Below are 15077 nucleotides of genomic sequence, written 5' to 3' on the forward strand. Positions count from 1 at the left end.
GATCCTAGTGCTCTCCGTGTAGAATAAAGAAGCTTTTATAAGGTTACTGTATGACTGCTGTCTTAATGTGAGTACTTTTTTTTTATACATACACTGGTGGCCAAAAATTTAGAATAATGTACAGATTTTGCTCTTTCGGAAGGAAATTGGTACTTTAATTCACCAAAGTGGCATTCAACTGATCACAAAGTGTTGTCAGGACATTACTGATGTAAAAAAACAGCACCATCACTATTTGAAAAAAGTCATTTTTGATCAAATCTAGACGGGCTCCATTTCCAGCAGCCATCACTCCAACACCTTATCCTTGAGTAATCATGCTAAATTGATAATTTGGTACTAGAAAATCACTTGCCATTATATCAAACACAGTTGAAAGCTATTTGATTCGTTAAATGAAGCTTAACATTGTCTTTGTTTTTGTTTTTGAGTTGCCACAGTATGCAATAGACTGGCATGTCTTAAGGTCAATATTAGGTCAAAAATGGCAAAAAAGAAACAGCTTTCTCTAAAAACTTGTCAGTAGTATTTGGCTGGTCATGTGATCATTGTTTTGAGGAATGAAGGCTATACAATGCTTGAAATTGTCAAAAAACTGAAGATTTCATACAAAGGTGTACACTACAGTCTTCAAAGACAAAGGACAACTGGCTCTAACAAGGATAGAGAGAGATGTGGAAGGCCAGATGTACAACTAAACAAGAGGAGAAGTACATCAGAGTCTCTAGTTTGAGAAATAGATGCCACACATGTCCTCAGCTGACAGCTTCATTGAATTCTATCCGCTCAACACCAGTTTCATATACAACTATAAAGCGAAGACTCAGGGGTGCAGGCCTTATGGGAAGAATTGCAAAGAAAAAGCCACTTTTGAAACAGAAAAAAAAGGTTAAAGTGGGCAAAGAAACACAGACATTGAACAACAGATAATTGGAAAAGAGTGCTATGGATCTTAACCCCATTGAGCATTTGTGGGATTAGCTAGACTGTAAGGTGCATGAGAAGTGTCCGACAAGACAGCCACATCTATGGCAAGTGCTACAGGAAGCGTGGGGTGAAATGTCACCTGAGTATCTGGACAAACTGACAGCTAGAATGCCAAGGATCTGCAAAGCTGTCATTGCTGCACATGGAGGATTTTTTGATGAGAACTCTTTGAAGTAGTTTAAGAAGTTCTGAACATTTTTTCAAATTGTAATTGTCACGTTATTAATGTCCTGACTATACACTGTGATCAGTTAAATGCCACTTTGGTGAATAAAAGTACCAATTTATTTCCATAAGAGCAAAATTTGTACATTATTCCAAACCTTTGGCCACCATGTATGATTTAAAATTACAATGAATTTCTTTAGGGGTGAAGCTTTTTATGAGTAAAAAATTACTGAGTGCAACTTTAAATGTGCGTTGCTTTTTTGGGTCGCATAGGAATGCCCCTTTGATACTCCCATGAATATTGTCTAGGCATTTCAGTTGGCTTTGAGAGACAGCCATTGAATCGATAACGAGTGTTTGTTTCCTCTGCAGAACTCTAACTTGGTGTTGCAAGCGGACAGATCTCTGATCGACCGCACACGCAGAGATGAGCCCACTGGAGAGGTGCTGTCTCTGGTTGGCAAACTGGAGGGGACTAAGATGGGAGACAGGAGCCAGAGAACTAAACCTCAGATGCTGGAGGAGAGGAGAGCAAAGTAAGACTAATCAGAAACTCTTGAGTGTTCATTAAAGCTATACTATGAAAAAAATTTTTTTTTAGAAATTAACAAAATGTTATTCATGTGCAAGTATACCAACACTCTGTCTTCCAAAATATATATTTGCCTTACCCCGATTCACTATGGTAAGCCTATAATAATGATTTATATTTTAGAGCTGTCTGGGCGGATTTGGCAGGAAACTGCATACTTGCGTCATTCATCCGTGAATGTTTAGCTGATATCAGTAAATAATGAAAAGAAGGTCAGGAGCTACTACAGTGCGTGTATTTGTGCGGTGATATGTGTGGTGGTAGGTTGAAGCTGACTGCTTGTAGCCACAACACATGAGCAACATTGACCATGGATTATTCAATAAGGCAACCTTCTGGGGAATCACCCATTTTAAAAATATAGAAACCGAGAAGAGTCTGCAAGCACAAAGGAAAAGCGACAGAGCCATATAAAACATGAAATAGCATCGGCTTGGCTTTTCAGGGGTGGTGACAACTCCGAGATCTGAAAGGATTTAAAACCGACCCGTCTCACTCGACAGGTAAGATATTTTATTGGACCGATACAATTAAGAGACAGGGGTGGACCGTTTTAGTGGACCGTCTCTTAGCGCTTTAGTTTGTTGGCATTAGCCACTCAAATGGGGCATTTTATTATGGATTGTGGTACTGCAGTGCTGCATGTTTTTCCACATTTTGTTATTTTACAGCCTTATTCCAAAATGGATTAAATTCATTTTCCTCAAAATTCTACAAACAATACCCCATAATGACAACGTGAAAGAAGTTTATTTGAAATCTTTGCAAATTTATTACAAATAAAAAACGAAAAAAAATCACATGTACATAAGTATTCACAGCCTTTGCTCAATACTTTGTTGAAGCACCTTTGGCACCAATTACAGCCTCAAGTCTTTTTGAGTATGATGCTACAAGCTTGGCACACCTATTTTTGGGCAGATTCTCCCATTCTTCTTTGCAGGACCTCTCAAGCTCCATCAGGTTGGATGGGGAGCGTTGGTGCACAGCCATTTTCAGATCTCTCCAGAGATGTTCAATCGGGTTCAAGTCTGGGCTCTGGCTGGGCCACTCAAGGACATTCATGGTGTTGTCCCGTAGCCACTCCTTTGTTATCTTGGCTGTGTGCTTAGGGTCGTTGTACTGTTGGAAGATGAACCTTCGCCCCAGTCTGAGGTCCAGAGCGCTCTGGAGCAGGTTTTCATCAAGGATGTCTCTGTTCATTGCTGCATTCATCTTTCCCTCAGTCCTGACTAGTCTCCCAGTTCCTGCCACTGAAAAACATCCCCACAGCATGATGCTGCCACCACCATGCTTCACTGTAGGGATGGTATTGGCCAGGTGATGAGCGGTGCCTGGTTTCCTCCAGACATGATGCTTGCCATTCAGGCCAAAGAGTTCAGTCTTTGTTTCATCAGACCAGAGAATTTTGTTTCTCATGGTCTGAGAGTCCTTCAGGTGCCTTTTGGCAAACTCCAGGCGGGCTGTCATGTGCCTTTTACTGAGGAGTGGCTTCCGTCTGTCCACTCTACCATACAGGCCTGATTGGTGGAGTGCTGCAGAGATTGTTGTTCTTCTGGAAGGTTCTCCTCTCTCCACAGAGAAATGCTGGAGCACTGTCAGAGTGACCATTGGGTTCTTGGTCACCTCCCTGACTAAGGCCCTTCTCCCCCGATCTCTCAGTTTGGCCGGGCGGCCAGCTTTAGGAAGAGTCCTGGTGGTTCCAAACTTCTTCCATTTATGGATGATGGAGGCCACTGTGCTCATTGGGACCTTCAATGCTGCAGAAATTTTTCTGTACCCTTCCCCAGATCTGTGCCTCGATACAATCCTGTCTCGGAGGTCTACAGACAATTCCTTGGACTTCATGGTTTGGTTTGTGCTCTGACATGCACTGTTAACTGTGGGACCTTATATAGACAGGTGCCTTTCCAAATCATGTCCAATCAACTGAATTTACCACAGGTGGACACCAATCAAGTTGTAGAAACATCTCAAGGATGATCAGTGGAAACAGGATGCACCTGAGCTCAATTTTGAGTGTCATGGCAAAGGTTGTGAATACTCATGTACGTGACTTTTTTTTTTTTTCTTTTTTTTTTTTTTATAAAAAGATTTCAAGCAAACTTCTTTCATGTTGTCATTATGGGGTATTGTTTGTAGAATTTTGAGGAAAATAATGAATTTAATCCATTTTGGAATAAGGCTGTAACATAACAAAATGTGGAAAAAGTGAAACGCTGTGAATACTTTCCGGATGCACTGTACATAGTGTAGCTTTAATGTGCTTTGTCTCTTGAAATATACACAAAACAAAGGGTTTTCTGAATTGTCCTTTGTGTAATGCAGGAGGAGGAAGAGAGACGAGGATAGACATGACATCAACAAGATGAAGGGTTTCACTCTGCTATCTGAGGGTATTGATGAGATGGTGGGCATTGTGTACAAGCCCAAGACCAAAGAGACCAGAGAAACATATGAAATCCTCCTCAGCTTCATTCAGGCAGCTCTTGGAGATCAGGTAAGATGAATGACTGTGATACAATGTTGAAAATTGGTAATCGTTACTTTTGAACAGCGCAAAGATATTGGTAGTCAGGTAAATGTGCGCTGATGTTTATATGCATGCATGTATATAAACGGTGTATTACTTTGTGTATATACCTCATCTGTTTCCCCTCTAAGCCAAGGGATATCCTGTGTGGCGCTGCAGATGAAGTTTTGGCAGTGCTGAAGAACGATAAGATGAGGGACAAAGAGAGGAGGAGGGAGGTGGAGCAGTTGCTGGGGCCCGCTGACGACACACGCTACCATGTCCTGGTCAACCTGGGCAAGAAGATCACAGACTACGGAGGAGACAAAGAGCTCCAGAATATGGGTAAATAGTTGAAGTCCAATCTGTTTCTTCACTGTAATGTTCAGACAGTTCTGGGAGACAGCACACTGGGATTTCATTTGGATGTATTTTTGTTCTACTGATTTTAAAATAGGTTGTAGTCTAATTCAGTAATTATCTTGCAGTATATTTACATGATTGCTTTTTGTTTGAAATGTTGAATCATTTTATATTATAAAATGAAGTATTTGAAATTCATTTTTCATAAGGTTATTACTCCATTTCTTGATAATGCTGATCTCTTTTTGCAGATGATAACATTGATGAAACTTATGGAGTCAATGTACAGTTTGAGTCTGATGAAGAGGTAAGTTTGCACATTCTGGTTGTTTGTGGTTGCAGTTTGCTGTATGGTCCATATAATGATGTATGTTCCGTAATGTGCATGTATTTGTCTGCAGGAAGGTGATGAGGATCCGTACGGTGAGGTTCATGATGATGGTTCTGATGACAATGAAGGAGAAGAGGCAGATGAGAGCTCCACTCTGACTGCTAATGTGAGTTATAAAGCCTTGTGCATTTCTGCACATACATTCACAAAAACAGCCATGCATAACAACACGCTCTTTGCTCTGTAGCTGGGCACCACGGGAGATGTAATGACAGCTAAAAAGAAGGATCTTCACCCGCGAGACATTGATGCCTTCTGGCTTCAGCGACAGCTCAGCCGCTTCTACAATGACGCCATAGTGTCTCAGAAGAAAGCAGATGAGGTTTTAGAGATCCTTAAGGTAAGGAATGTTCATGACCCCTGGAGACTGTGGTTTTGCATTTGTTTGTCTTGTTGTGTTGCTGATTGGCTAGTTCCTTTTGTATAGACTGCCAGTGATGACAGAGAGTGTGAGAACCAGTTGGTGCTGCTTTTGGGCTTCAACACATTCGACTTTATCAAGGTCCTCCGCCAACACAGACGAATGAGTAAGTAGATGACAAAAGTCAGGCTTATGTAGGATTTAATGGATTGTAATTACTCACAATAACGCACCTTCATTCAGTTATTGTTTAATTATTTTTAACGGTTCGTCCTGTCTCTGTCACATCCAGTCCTGTACTGCACCATGTTGGCCAGTGCTCAAAGTGAGGCAGAGAAAGAGAAGATCATGAACAAAATGGAGGCTGATCAGGATCTTTCTAAAGTTTTATACCAGCTGCAGGAAACTGAGAAAGAGGACATCATCAGGGTCAGAACTTCATTTGTTTAGTTTGAGTATAGCTGAAAGTGTTTTTAATTGTGTGAGATTTTTCCTCCCGATCTGACAGAGGAATAGCAGTCTTAATTACTGTAAACTTATGATTGTTACTACTCGCAGGAGGAGCGATCTCGTCGAGAGAGAGTGAGAAAGTCTCGTGTGGATGATCTGGAGTCTATGGACATTGATCATGGCGAGGTAAACAACTCCCAAAGCTGGGGCATTTGTCACAGTGATCCTTTCAGCCCTAACTGTCTGAGAATTTACTTATTTTCTCCATTGGTTCTCTCTAGGCTGTGGCCTCAAGGCAACTGCTAGACCTTGAAGATCTGGCCTTCTCTCAGGGGAGTCATTTCATGGCCAACAAGCGCTGCCAGCTACCTGACGGCTCCTATCGAAAGCAGAAGAAAGGCTATGAGGAGGTGCATGTGCCCGCTCTCAAACCCAAGCCCTTTGGTGATGAGGAGGTGTGTTTGTTGGTTGTCTTCAATAGACCATATTTACGCTAGTGCCATCTTTTATTTTTAATGGGAATGACAACGAAGCTGTGAGGGATAGACGAACAGTCTCTTCAATGGCACGAACGACATAAAGCTGTATAAAGCTCCTAGGTCACATCTGGTTTTCCACAACTTAAGTTGTCTGAGGTTTTTTTGTATACTGAATGTTCTTGGACAGATATGATATCAATGTTTTGTCTGCGGAATGATCCAAAAACACTTTAAACTGCAGTACAGCCCATTGAAGAGACTGTAAGTCTATCCCTCACAGTCTCGTTGTCATTCCCATTAAAAATCAAAGATGACGCTAGTGTGAATAACGTCTTTTGGGTTAATTTAAATAGCCTCCTTGTTCTGCATGAGATTTTGATGATTTTACATAGTATTGGCTTTTGTGTAGTTACACATACTATACAAGAATATTTAGCAATGTATTTTGAAGCTCTGATGGATGTGATTTCACCTGTGTCTCAAGAACCTTCGCTCATTTTCTCACAGACTCTGGTGGCTATTGAGAAGCTGCCCAAATATTCCCAGGCTGGATTTGAGGGTTTCAAGACCTTGAATCGCATACAGAGTAAACTTTTTAAAACCGCCATGGAGACAGATGAGAACCTGCTGGTTTGCGCTCCAACGGTTAGTCTGCTGTAGTACACAGAGTCGACACTGACCTATAATAGACACCATTATTAAAAATGGTGTTCAAATAGCAGAGTATTTATTTATTTTACACATGGACCACAAGGGGGGAAGAAAAGCAAATTTTAAAGAGAGAGAGAAAAAAAAAACATAAGTGCTGGGAAAGAAAAAGCCAAAGGGGTATTATATAAAGTACTTTCCCAAAAGTCAACATTTTAATTATCAAATAATGAAAGTCTTAAAACAAATGGAAAATAAATGAAGTACATATCCACATACTGTAATGCATGCACGCATATTACACACAAAAATGAGTTATGATGACAATGAGTTATTGTGAAACAAGATACAAGTGTATTTGGTTGTTTCATTCAGAGGCTTTAAAAGAAAACAGACCAAATGTGAACTGAACTGTTTCATAATGTGCTAACAATTTTACCAACTGTCACTTATATCTGCAATATAGGAGCAAACTTATGCATGTTTACCAAAATGATGTTTGATTAAATGAAGATTCAGATTTGTTTTATTTATTTTCACTTCTCTTTGGACTCGTAGGGTGCTGGTAAAACTAATGTTGCTCTCATGGCAATGCTGAGAGAGATCGGAAAGCATATCAACATGGACGGCACCATCAATGTGGATGATTTCAAAATAATCTACATCGCTCCCATGCGCTCTCTGGTGCAGGAGATGGTTGGCAGCTTTGGCAAAGTAAGAGTACCAAACATAATAAAAAAACCTCTTTAGTCCACATCAGTGCTTGGTCAATAAAGTACATTTTTAGTCAGCGCCATAGCCCAGTGGTTAGTGCATGTGCTCCAGATATATCGAGTCATGGTGTCAATGTGGGAGTTGTGGGTTCAAGTCAGGCTCATGTTTGTGTCCCTGTCCTGTTCCCTTTTCTCCCCATAATTTACAGTCATCTCTCTACTTTGTTTCTCAATAGAAAAGACAAAGTGTAATACAAATCAGTTTGTTAGTGAGCAAAAATAGGTAACCATTGTTTATGACTTGGTAGCTGTGAATATTTTTGGTTTGCCTCATTTAAGAAATCTTACTTGCTATAGATTTATTTGTATTTGTTGAAATTGTGCTGTTTACAAAAAGTATTAAATGTTTCTAAAACATTTGTCAATATATCTGCAGCGCTTAGCTAGTTATGGCATCACTGTTTCTGAGCTGACTGGAGACCACCAGCTTTGTAAGGAGGAAATAAACGCTACTCAGATTATTGTGTGCACCCCTGAGAAATGGGACATCATCACACGGAAGGGAGGAGAGCGCACATACACGCAACTTGTGCGCCTCATCATTATTGTAAGTAACAAGGCTTGAATTCCATCTTCTAAAGAGGACTCTTTGTGATCCTGTTGGTCACGTCATGTTTTCCCAAATTGTTTTTCCATGCACTCTCATTTAGGACGAGATCCACTTGCTACATGATGACCGTGGCCCAGTACTGGAGTCCCTGATTGCTCGAACCATCCGGAATGTGGAGCTGACACAGGAAGATGTGAGGCTCATCGGCCTCAGTGCCACACTGCCCAACTACGATGATGTGGCGACTTGCCTGCGTGTAGACCTATCCAAGGGACTCTTCTATTTCGACAACAGGTAAGAGATGGTCTGCTGTGAAGAAATGGGGAAATAGTATGCGGGACAGCCTCTGCAAGTGTGTGAATACCATTTAATAGGTTTATTTTATAATAATGCATGTATGTTTGGTGATTTCCGTTGTGTAGTTTTCGGCCAGTGCCTCTGGAACAGACGTATGTAGGAATCACAGAGAAGAAGGCCATCAAGCGTTTCCAGATTATGAATGAGATTGTCTATGAGAAGATCATGGAACATGCTGGAAAGAATCAGGTAAACTGAAAACTGTAACCACTGAACATTAAGAGGCATTCTCCACCTAAATGGCATCTTACAGTGTGTTCCAATCATGAATGATGCTCTAGCTTTATTTCTTCTAATCATTTAATTCACTTTTCCAGGTGCTGGTGTTTGTGCACTCAAGAAAGGAGACAGGGAAAACGGCACGTGCGATCAGGGACATGTGTTTAGAAAAGGACACACTGGGCTTGTTTCTCAGAGAGGGTTCAGCCTCCACTGAGGTCCTAAGGACTGAAGCAGAGCAGTGCAAGGTCAGTATGAACTAGACTTGCCACGGTGTTGTAATTTTCATACTGGTGTGATATCTGAAAGACTAGCATGTCCACCTTTTCAGGCTTCAGCAGTGATCTCTTGGGGGTCACTACATTCCCCGCCACGCTGAACTCTCTTTCAGACACGGTGCTCGTTGCGCAAATGCACAAATATTTTTTGGCCACATTTGCCAGCAGTGGGTAACGCAGCTTGTTGGCTTTCCACCACACAAGTGGACTGTCCTCACCATCGATCACAGCTTCCAGGATGTAAGTGGCCATCTCAGAAGCTGCTTTCTGCTCTAATGTTTGTGGTGGTCCAACAGGTGCTTTCCACTTGAGCAGACAGCCTATGGTTCTCTTCTTTGGGTGCTATGGCCAAGTTCAGTCGCTTTCAGTGCTTTGGTGTCATCAACTGCTGTGTCATTATCCGCTCGATAGTGGGGATTGATGAATGTGGAAAGCCGCATCATTTCTTGATTTTTGACATTGCTGTACACGAGATCCAATTTTGCCAACAATCCTGTTAATATTAATAAACGAAATTAGGGAACTACTAAATATTTTTTCTATTACACGTCACCAGCATAATTCTATCAGGTCTAACGATCACATAAGGGCACACTCAGATTTTATAGGCTATATAAATAATATAATAATAATATTCTAAATATAGTGTCAGCTTACTCACTGTTATTAGGGACTGTTGAGGTAGACCTAGCTCCCTCTGAGATTTTGGTAGCTGTGCTAGCTGTGTGAGAAAAGGCCTACGATCAAGCGACAGATGTTTAGTGCCCGTTCCGTCCACTGTCTTTCATCGTTATGTGCACTGTTGATGGCAAGGTTTAAATTGTGACTGAAGCTGTTCAGCCATAGTCAGACCAATTTTCATATGGCAGCTACTATTTTTGTACCATTATTGGTGGTTATTCCAGGCAGCTTAGTTATATCCAGATGCCAATCATTCAGAGCGTCTTCGAGGGTATCAGCCAAGTTGTCAGCGGTGTGGCTTTGTGGGAGAAAGCTAGTTTGAAGACATCTGGACTCAAGTTTCCATTCTTTCATTATAAAATGGCAAGTTATGGACATGTGATCGAGTGTGAATATGGTGCCGTACATGTCTGTTGTGAGTGAAAAGTGTTTTGCTATGGAAATCAAATCTTGTATTTCTTTTCTCGCTTCATTGTGTTTGTTGGAGATGGCGGTCATTGACATGTATGTTCGCCCAGGGGGCTCATAACGAGGATCAAGTGTGTGTAGTAACCTTTTGAAAGATGGCTTTTCAGCAGTGTTGAAGGGCAACATCTCTTTGGCAACAAACCTTGTAACTGCATCAGTGCATTCTCTTCATTGTGGGCTTTCGGTTGGGTATTTTGTTGTTTGAATTGCCATATTAGAGATGTCACATTTTTTGGGGAATCAAGCGTTGTCAATGCGATAATGATTTTTAGCTTCTAAATGTGGCTAGATTGATACATCTGTGGTGTTCGGTTCACTATATTATTTATTTTACACAAGATATTTTATACACCATTAAGTACGTTGTGAAATTGAGTCGTGACATGCTGAATTTTTTGCTGCCCCTCTAACCTTGCACAGTTCATGTTAATTAAATGGACATCTTCTATGTGTGCGTGTTTTGCTGCATGTGTAATTTGATATGTCAGAACAGAATATCTGGCTTTCAGTGCGTTAATGTAGGTTAATTTATTCTGGATCATTCTTCATTAGGCATACACTATACATTATTTCAGATTATTCTATTCATTATTAGGCTATTGTATTGACATAGGAAGTTATGTTCATAATGTTTCTCCCTTTAGAAATCTCGCACCATTGTTGTCCCTTTTACCGAGTATAACCGGTAACACCATACACCGTGGCAAGCCTAGTATGCACCTACCACAGAAGTGCTGTTCACCAGCCTCCAACATGTCATACACTTGGCCAGGCCCACATGGAATGTTCTCAGAATTCCCCAGATTTCTGCAAAAGTTTTGCACGGTATTAATTAATCTTTTACTACAAATATTGGCCTAATTATTAGGCTTTCAGATACCATTAAGGATGTAGTACTCTCAGCTCTGTTTAACTCATTTTACCATGTTTAAAAAAGTTTAGCATTTCTGCACCACTTGTTGCACCAAACAGAATATAAAATAAAGACCTTCTGTTATTTTGATAAACAGATAGGGTTCAGTAGTCAGGGCACTGATCAGGGAATCGGCCATTTTTAGGGCTGTCTCATTTGCAAAATCGTTCCAGTGCACTGAAACCTTCGCTCCCTAAAAAAATCCCACAGTGCATCGTAAAAACCAGGGAGCATCGTTGTCCCCTCTGTTCCCTTACCGGAAACGTCACTGTGTCTTCTGAAGTCTCTCAAGCCTTTAGAAGACAAGCACAAGTGTAAAACTATGAAGTCCAAGCCTTATTTTCTCTTCAAAAGAGATGTTGTTTGTAAAGTCTTTAATTCATAATTACCATGAAAGTAAAAAAAAATTTTGTTTAAATGCACTTCATTTAAGCCATTTATCTGTTATAATAACACTGTACGTTTGAATATCTTCAACGAAAATGAACGATAGTGTCATTTATACAGCAATGGTGTTGATTAATAACAGATGCGCTTCAATGCGCAAGCTCATTATTGTGTCGTGGGTGATTGAGTCATAAGTGTCCCAATGTTCAGTGGATCAGTACCCTTACCAGTGCCCGAATTAGTGTCACAATATACTGATTCATGACATAGCGAGCTGATTGAGACACAGGGATAGTCTGCCCCCAGACTCACACCATTGGTTGAGCCAAAGTTATAACCAGCCAATCAGCATGCTCAAACAGTTATCTATTACATTTGGTGCAGAAAAACACCTTTGAATCTTTAAATCATCCCATCAGGGCCTGGTTGTGATTGAACACCATAGGTGAAGTGTATACTAAAAGTTTTGTTGACATTTTGTTTATTTTTTTGTCCACAGAACCTGGAGCTAAAGGATCTGTTGCCATATGGTTTTGCTATTCACCATGCTGGAATGACCAGAGTGGACAGAACGCTGGTAGAGGATCTGTTTGCTGACCGTCACATCCAGGTTAGCTCTTGCTCTGATTATTTCAGGTTCTAAAAGGGAGATTTGCATCAATCTAAACCAGTGTTGTAGTACTCGAGTCCAACTCGAGTCGCAATATTGATGACTCGTGACTTGTCTCAGACTTTAACACTAATGACTCGAGCATTGGGTGCATTCTGATTTGGAGGAGAGGCTCGCTGCAACCGTTAACTTTTGCATTCTGCCCTTTTATGCCATGAGATCACATGCATGTCATGCCATGTACCGGTTGCAGATTTCCTTTGCTTTCACTCAAAACTGGCAGGCACTCTCAAATCTCCTTGCTCTTGTTCAAAGAGTGCATGTGCCACTCAAAACATGTCATGTGTACTCGCTAATCTATTATAATGCAAAATAACTGCCTCTGTTTATTCATACAAATATTCTGCCTCTGTAGACGTGGTATAGCGAGGGAGAATACTGGAGTTTGAGGAACCAACTCGCCATTTGGTCGGTGGTTCATAATACATGGTTAAAGTCGTACTGTAAGAATGATATTCTGATGCTCACTTTTTTAAGAGACATGAGCAAATCAAATGACAGAAACCGTTAACAAAGAACACGTTGCGACTTAAGTCCTCTCAAAACTTTCACCTCAGTAGAAATCTTACCTGCACAAGTTTGTCTAGAATGCATAAAGGATTTTCCAGAATCTATGTGGCGGCACATATGCAGAAAATGAGAAAATAGGGGACTTCCGGTTATGTCGGGTTGCTGAGTGGACACGTTTTTCCAACGCTCCATCGGGTTATTTTTACCTTTCATCTAACACCACGAACTCGAACATACTGTTGGTGATTATAAGGGGTAAAGCAATATGTCGTTGAGACAACAGAAGAAAAAGGATAAAAAAGAAAATCTAGATGTCATTGTGGAGGCTAATAAGCTAGCACCCTCTGCTGAACCTCCTGTTACACAGGCTAACGCTGCAGCAAATCCAGAGTCTGAAACTCAGCCAGAAAACAGCGCAATTTTGTCAGCTATAAATAATCTGAAGATTGAGTTTCTGTCTCAGTACAAGGAAGTTCTGGCAGTGGTGAGAGAAGTTAAGGCCGACGTTTCTACCTTTACTGAAAGACTTACTGAAGCCAAGCTGAGGATGTTATTAGCAGCCTTCAAGGAAGAGTTGCTAAACTGGAAAAAACAACAATGAATCTTACCTCTGCGTTGGACATGGCCGAATGTAGGAGCCACTGATCGAACATACAGATTTTGGGACTTCCTAACGGAGTCGAGGGAAAAGATCCTGTTGCCTTTCTGGAAAATTGGCTTCCTCAAGTTCTTGGGTCTGACACATTCCCGGGTCTGGTGACAATTGAAGGTGCACCTAGGTTACCCAGCAGCAGCAGGCTAGTTGAGAACGCACTAGCCAAGCCCAAAACAATGATTCTCAAATTTCTCAATTATGCTGACAAAGTTAGAGCATTGAGAGCAGCTCGGGAAAGGTGTACAGTAATGTTCCAGAATACAAACAAAATCATGTTTTTTCCGGACTTATCGGCAGAGGTGTTGTAACAGCGGAGGCGCTTTGAAGATGTTATGCGTGAACTTCGTTTGAGGAAGATCAAATATGGGATGATTTTTCCAGCCAAACTCCTGGTGCTTCACGGAGGCCGTCAACACTTCTTTAACTCTCCTGAAGAAGGGCTTAAGTTCATCGGGAGCTTGCAGAATGATGCTGGGGATGCAGAAAACCTCATCACAGAGAAACCTCACCATTCTGGATGTACTTTGGTAAAGTTTGACGTCTCTTGAAGATTTTATAGAATAAATAACATTCTGGGACTTTACTTGTATATATGTATGTGTGTGTATATATATATATATATCTATCTCTGAAGCTTATCATTATGGGTGGAAATTTAATTTGATTATCCGAAGCGGATCAGTATAGATTGAGCTACTACAGTCTTTTACTCCTTATTTAAGACTTGTTTTTAAGTTTGAAGCGAATTACCAAATAGAGTCGTCAAATTTTCTACTAAAATTGGGTAAACTTAAGATTTAAGTTATATGGGAACATTTGTGTTTTTTTCTGTTTTGATTGTTCCCTAATTTGCTAAATTGAAACTCCAGATGGACAAAAAACCTCATCTCCAATGCAAATTAATAATATTTAAAAAAAGTATTTTGCAGAGCTTTATAAAACAACACCTTAGGTTAATCCCATTACTCATAATATATTTATGGATGAGATCCAGCTACAACAACTAAGTGAAGAATACTCCAGAACACTGGGTCAGCAGATTGAAGAGCCAGAAATATGTGCAGCTATTAATAGTATGAGCAGTGGAAAAGCATCTGTTCCTGACAGTCTTCCCATAAATATCTATAAAAATCTTTACAAAAAATGTATTAACCCGTTGATTGATGTGATGAAAGAATCATTTGAAGATGAAATGTGTTCTTTCCTGCAAATTGTACTTATACCAGCTCTGAAAAGAAAACGCTGAACTTTTGTCTATTACAGGCAAAGCTCGCAATTTCTTGTCACTGGAAGAACACAGACAGCCATAGTATTAAACAATGGATTCAGGAATTGTCTTATTGTTTGGCTTTAGAAAAACTTACGCTGTTAAGGGGCAGCCTGGAAAATTTTATGGATTATGGAACCCCTTTATGGAATTCCTGAAAGGATCCCATCCAAATAGCTAATTTTTTGCACCTTTGACTTAATATCACAAGTTGGATCAAGATAGAGTGGTAATGCTGTAGAGATGTATGATTATATGTAAAGTTGTGTGCCAATAATATTGTAAATCTTGCTTATATATATGTTTGAGTACGTATGTGTGCGTGTATGTTTGTGTACGTGCGTATATACATATGTACATGCGTGTTTTTTCTTTTTTTTATTAGTATGTTTATGTAA

The 15077-nt window shown here is 40.4% G+C and overlaps 1 protein-coding gene across 1 annotated transcript in view; it reads left to right on the forward strand.

The window, feature by feature from the left end:
- LOC127424364 (U5 small nuclear ribonucleoprotein 200 kDa helicase) overlaps positions 1 to 15077 on the forward strand; it is a 42289-nt gene that overhangs the window by 1594 nt on the left and 25618 nt on the right. The window contains exons 2-18 of the mRNA XM_051669458.1: positions 1528 to 1691; positions 4076 to 4247; positions 4412 to 4604; positions 4874 to 4929; positions 5024 to 5119; positions 5201 to 5353; positions 5441 to 5540; positions 5667 to 5803; positions 5933 to 6010; positions 6106 to 6279; positions 6811 to 6948; positions 7510 to 7665; positions 8101 to 8271; positions 8375 to 8568; positions 8697 to 8820; positions 8949 to 9098; positions 12077 to 12187. Of these exons, the coding sequence (XP_051525418.1) occupies positions 1528 to 1691; positions 4076 to 4247; positions 4412 to 4604; positions 4874 to 4929; positions 5024 to 5119; positions 5201 to 5353; positions 5441 to 5540; positions 5667 to 5803; positions 5933 to 6010; positions 6106 to 6279; positions 6811 to 6948; positions 7510 to 7665; positions 8101 to 8271; positions 8375 to 8568; positions 8697 to 8820; positions 8949 to 9098; positions 12077 to 12187 (2367 nt within the window). The remainder of the gene's footprint in view (positions 1 to 1527; positions 1692 to 4075; positions 4248 to 4411; positions 4605 to 4873; positions 4930 to 5023; positions 5120 to 5200; positions 5354 to 5440; positions 5541 to 5666; positions 5804 to 5932; positions 6011 to 6105; positions 6280 to 6810; positions 6949 to 7509; positions 7666 to 8100; positions 8272 to 8374; positions 8569 to 8696; positions 8821 to 8948; positions 9099 to 12076; positions 12188 to 15077) is intronic.

The sequence above is a fragment of the Myxocyprinus asiaticus genome, chromosome 33 (assembly GCF_019703515.2).
Source record: "Myxocyprinus asiaticus isolate MX2 ecotype Aquarium Trade chromosome 33, UBuf_Myxa_2, whole genome shotgun sequence".
Classification (NCBI taxonomy): Eukaryota; Metazoa; Chordata; class Actinopteri; order Cypriniformes; family Catostomidae; genus Myxocyprinus; species Myxocyprinus asiaticus.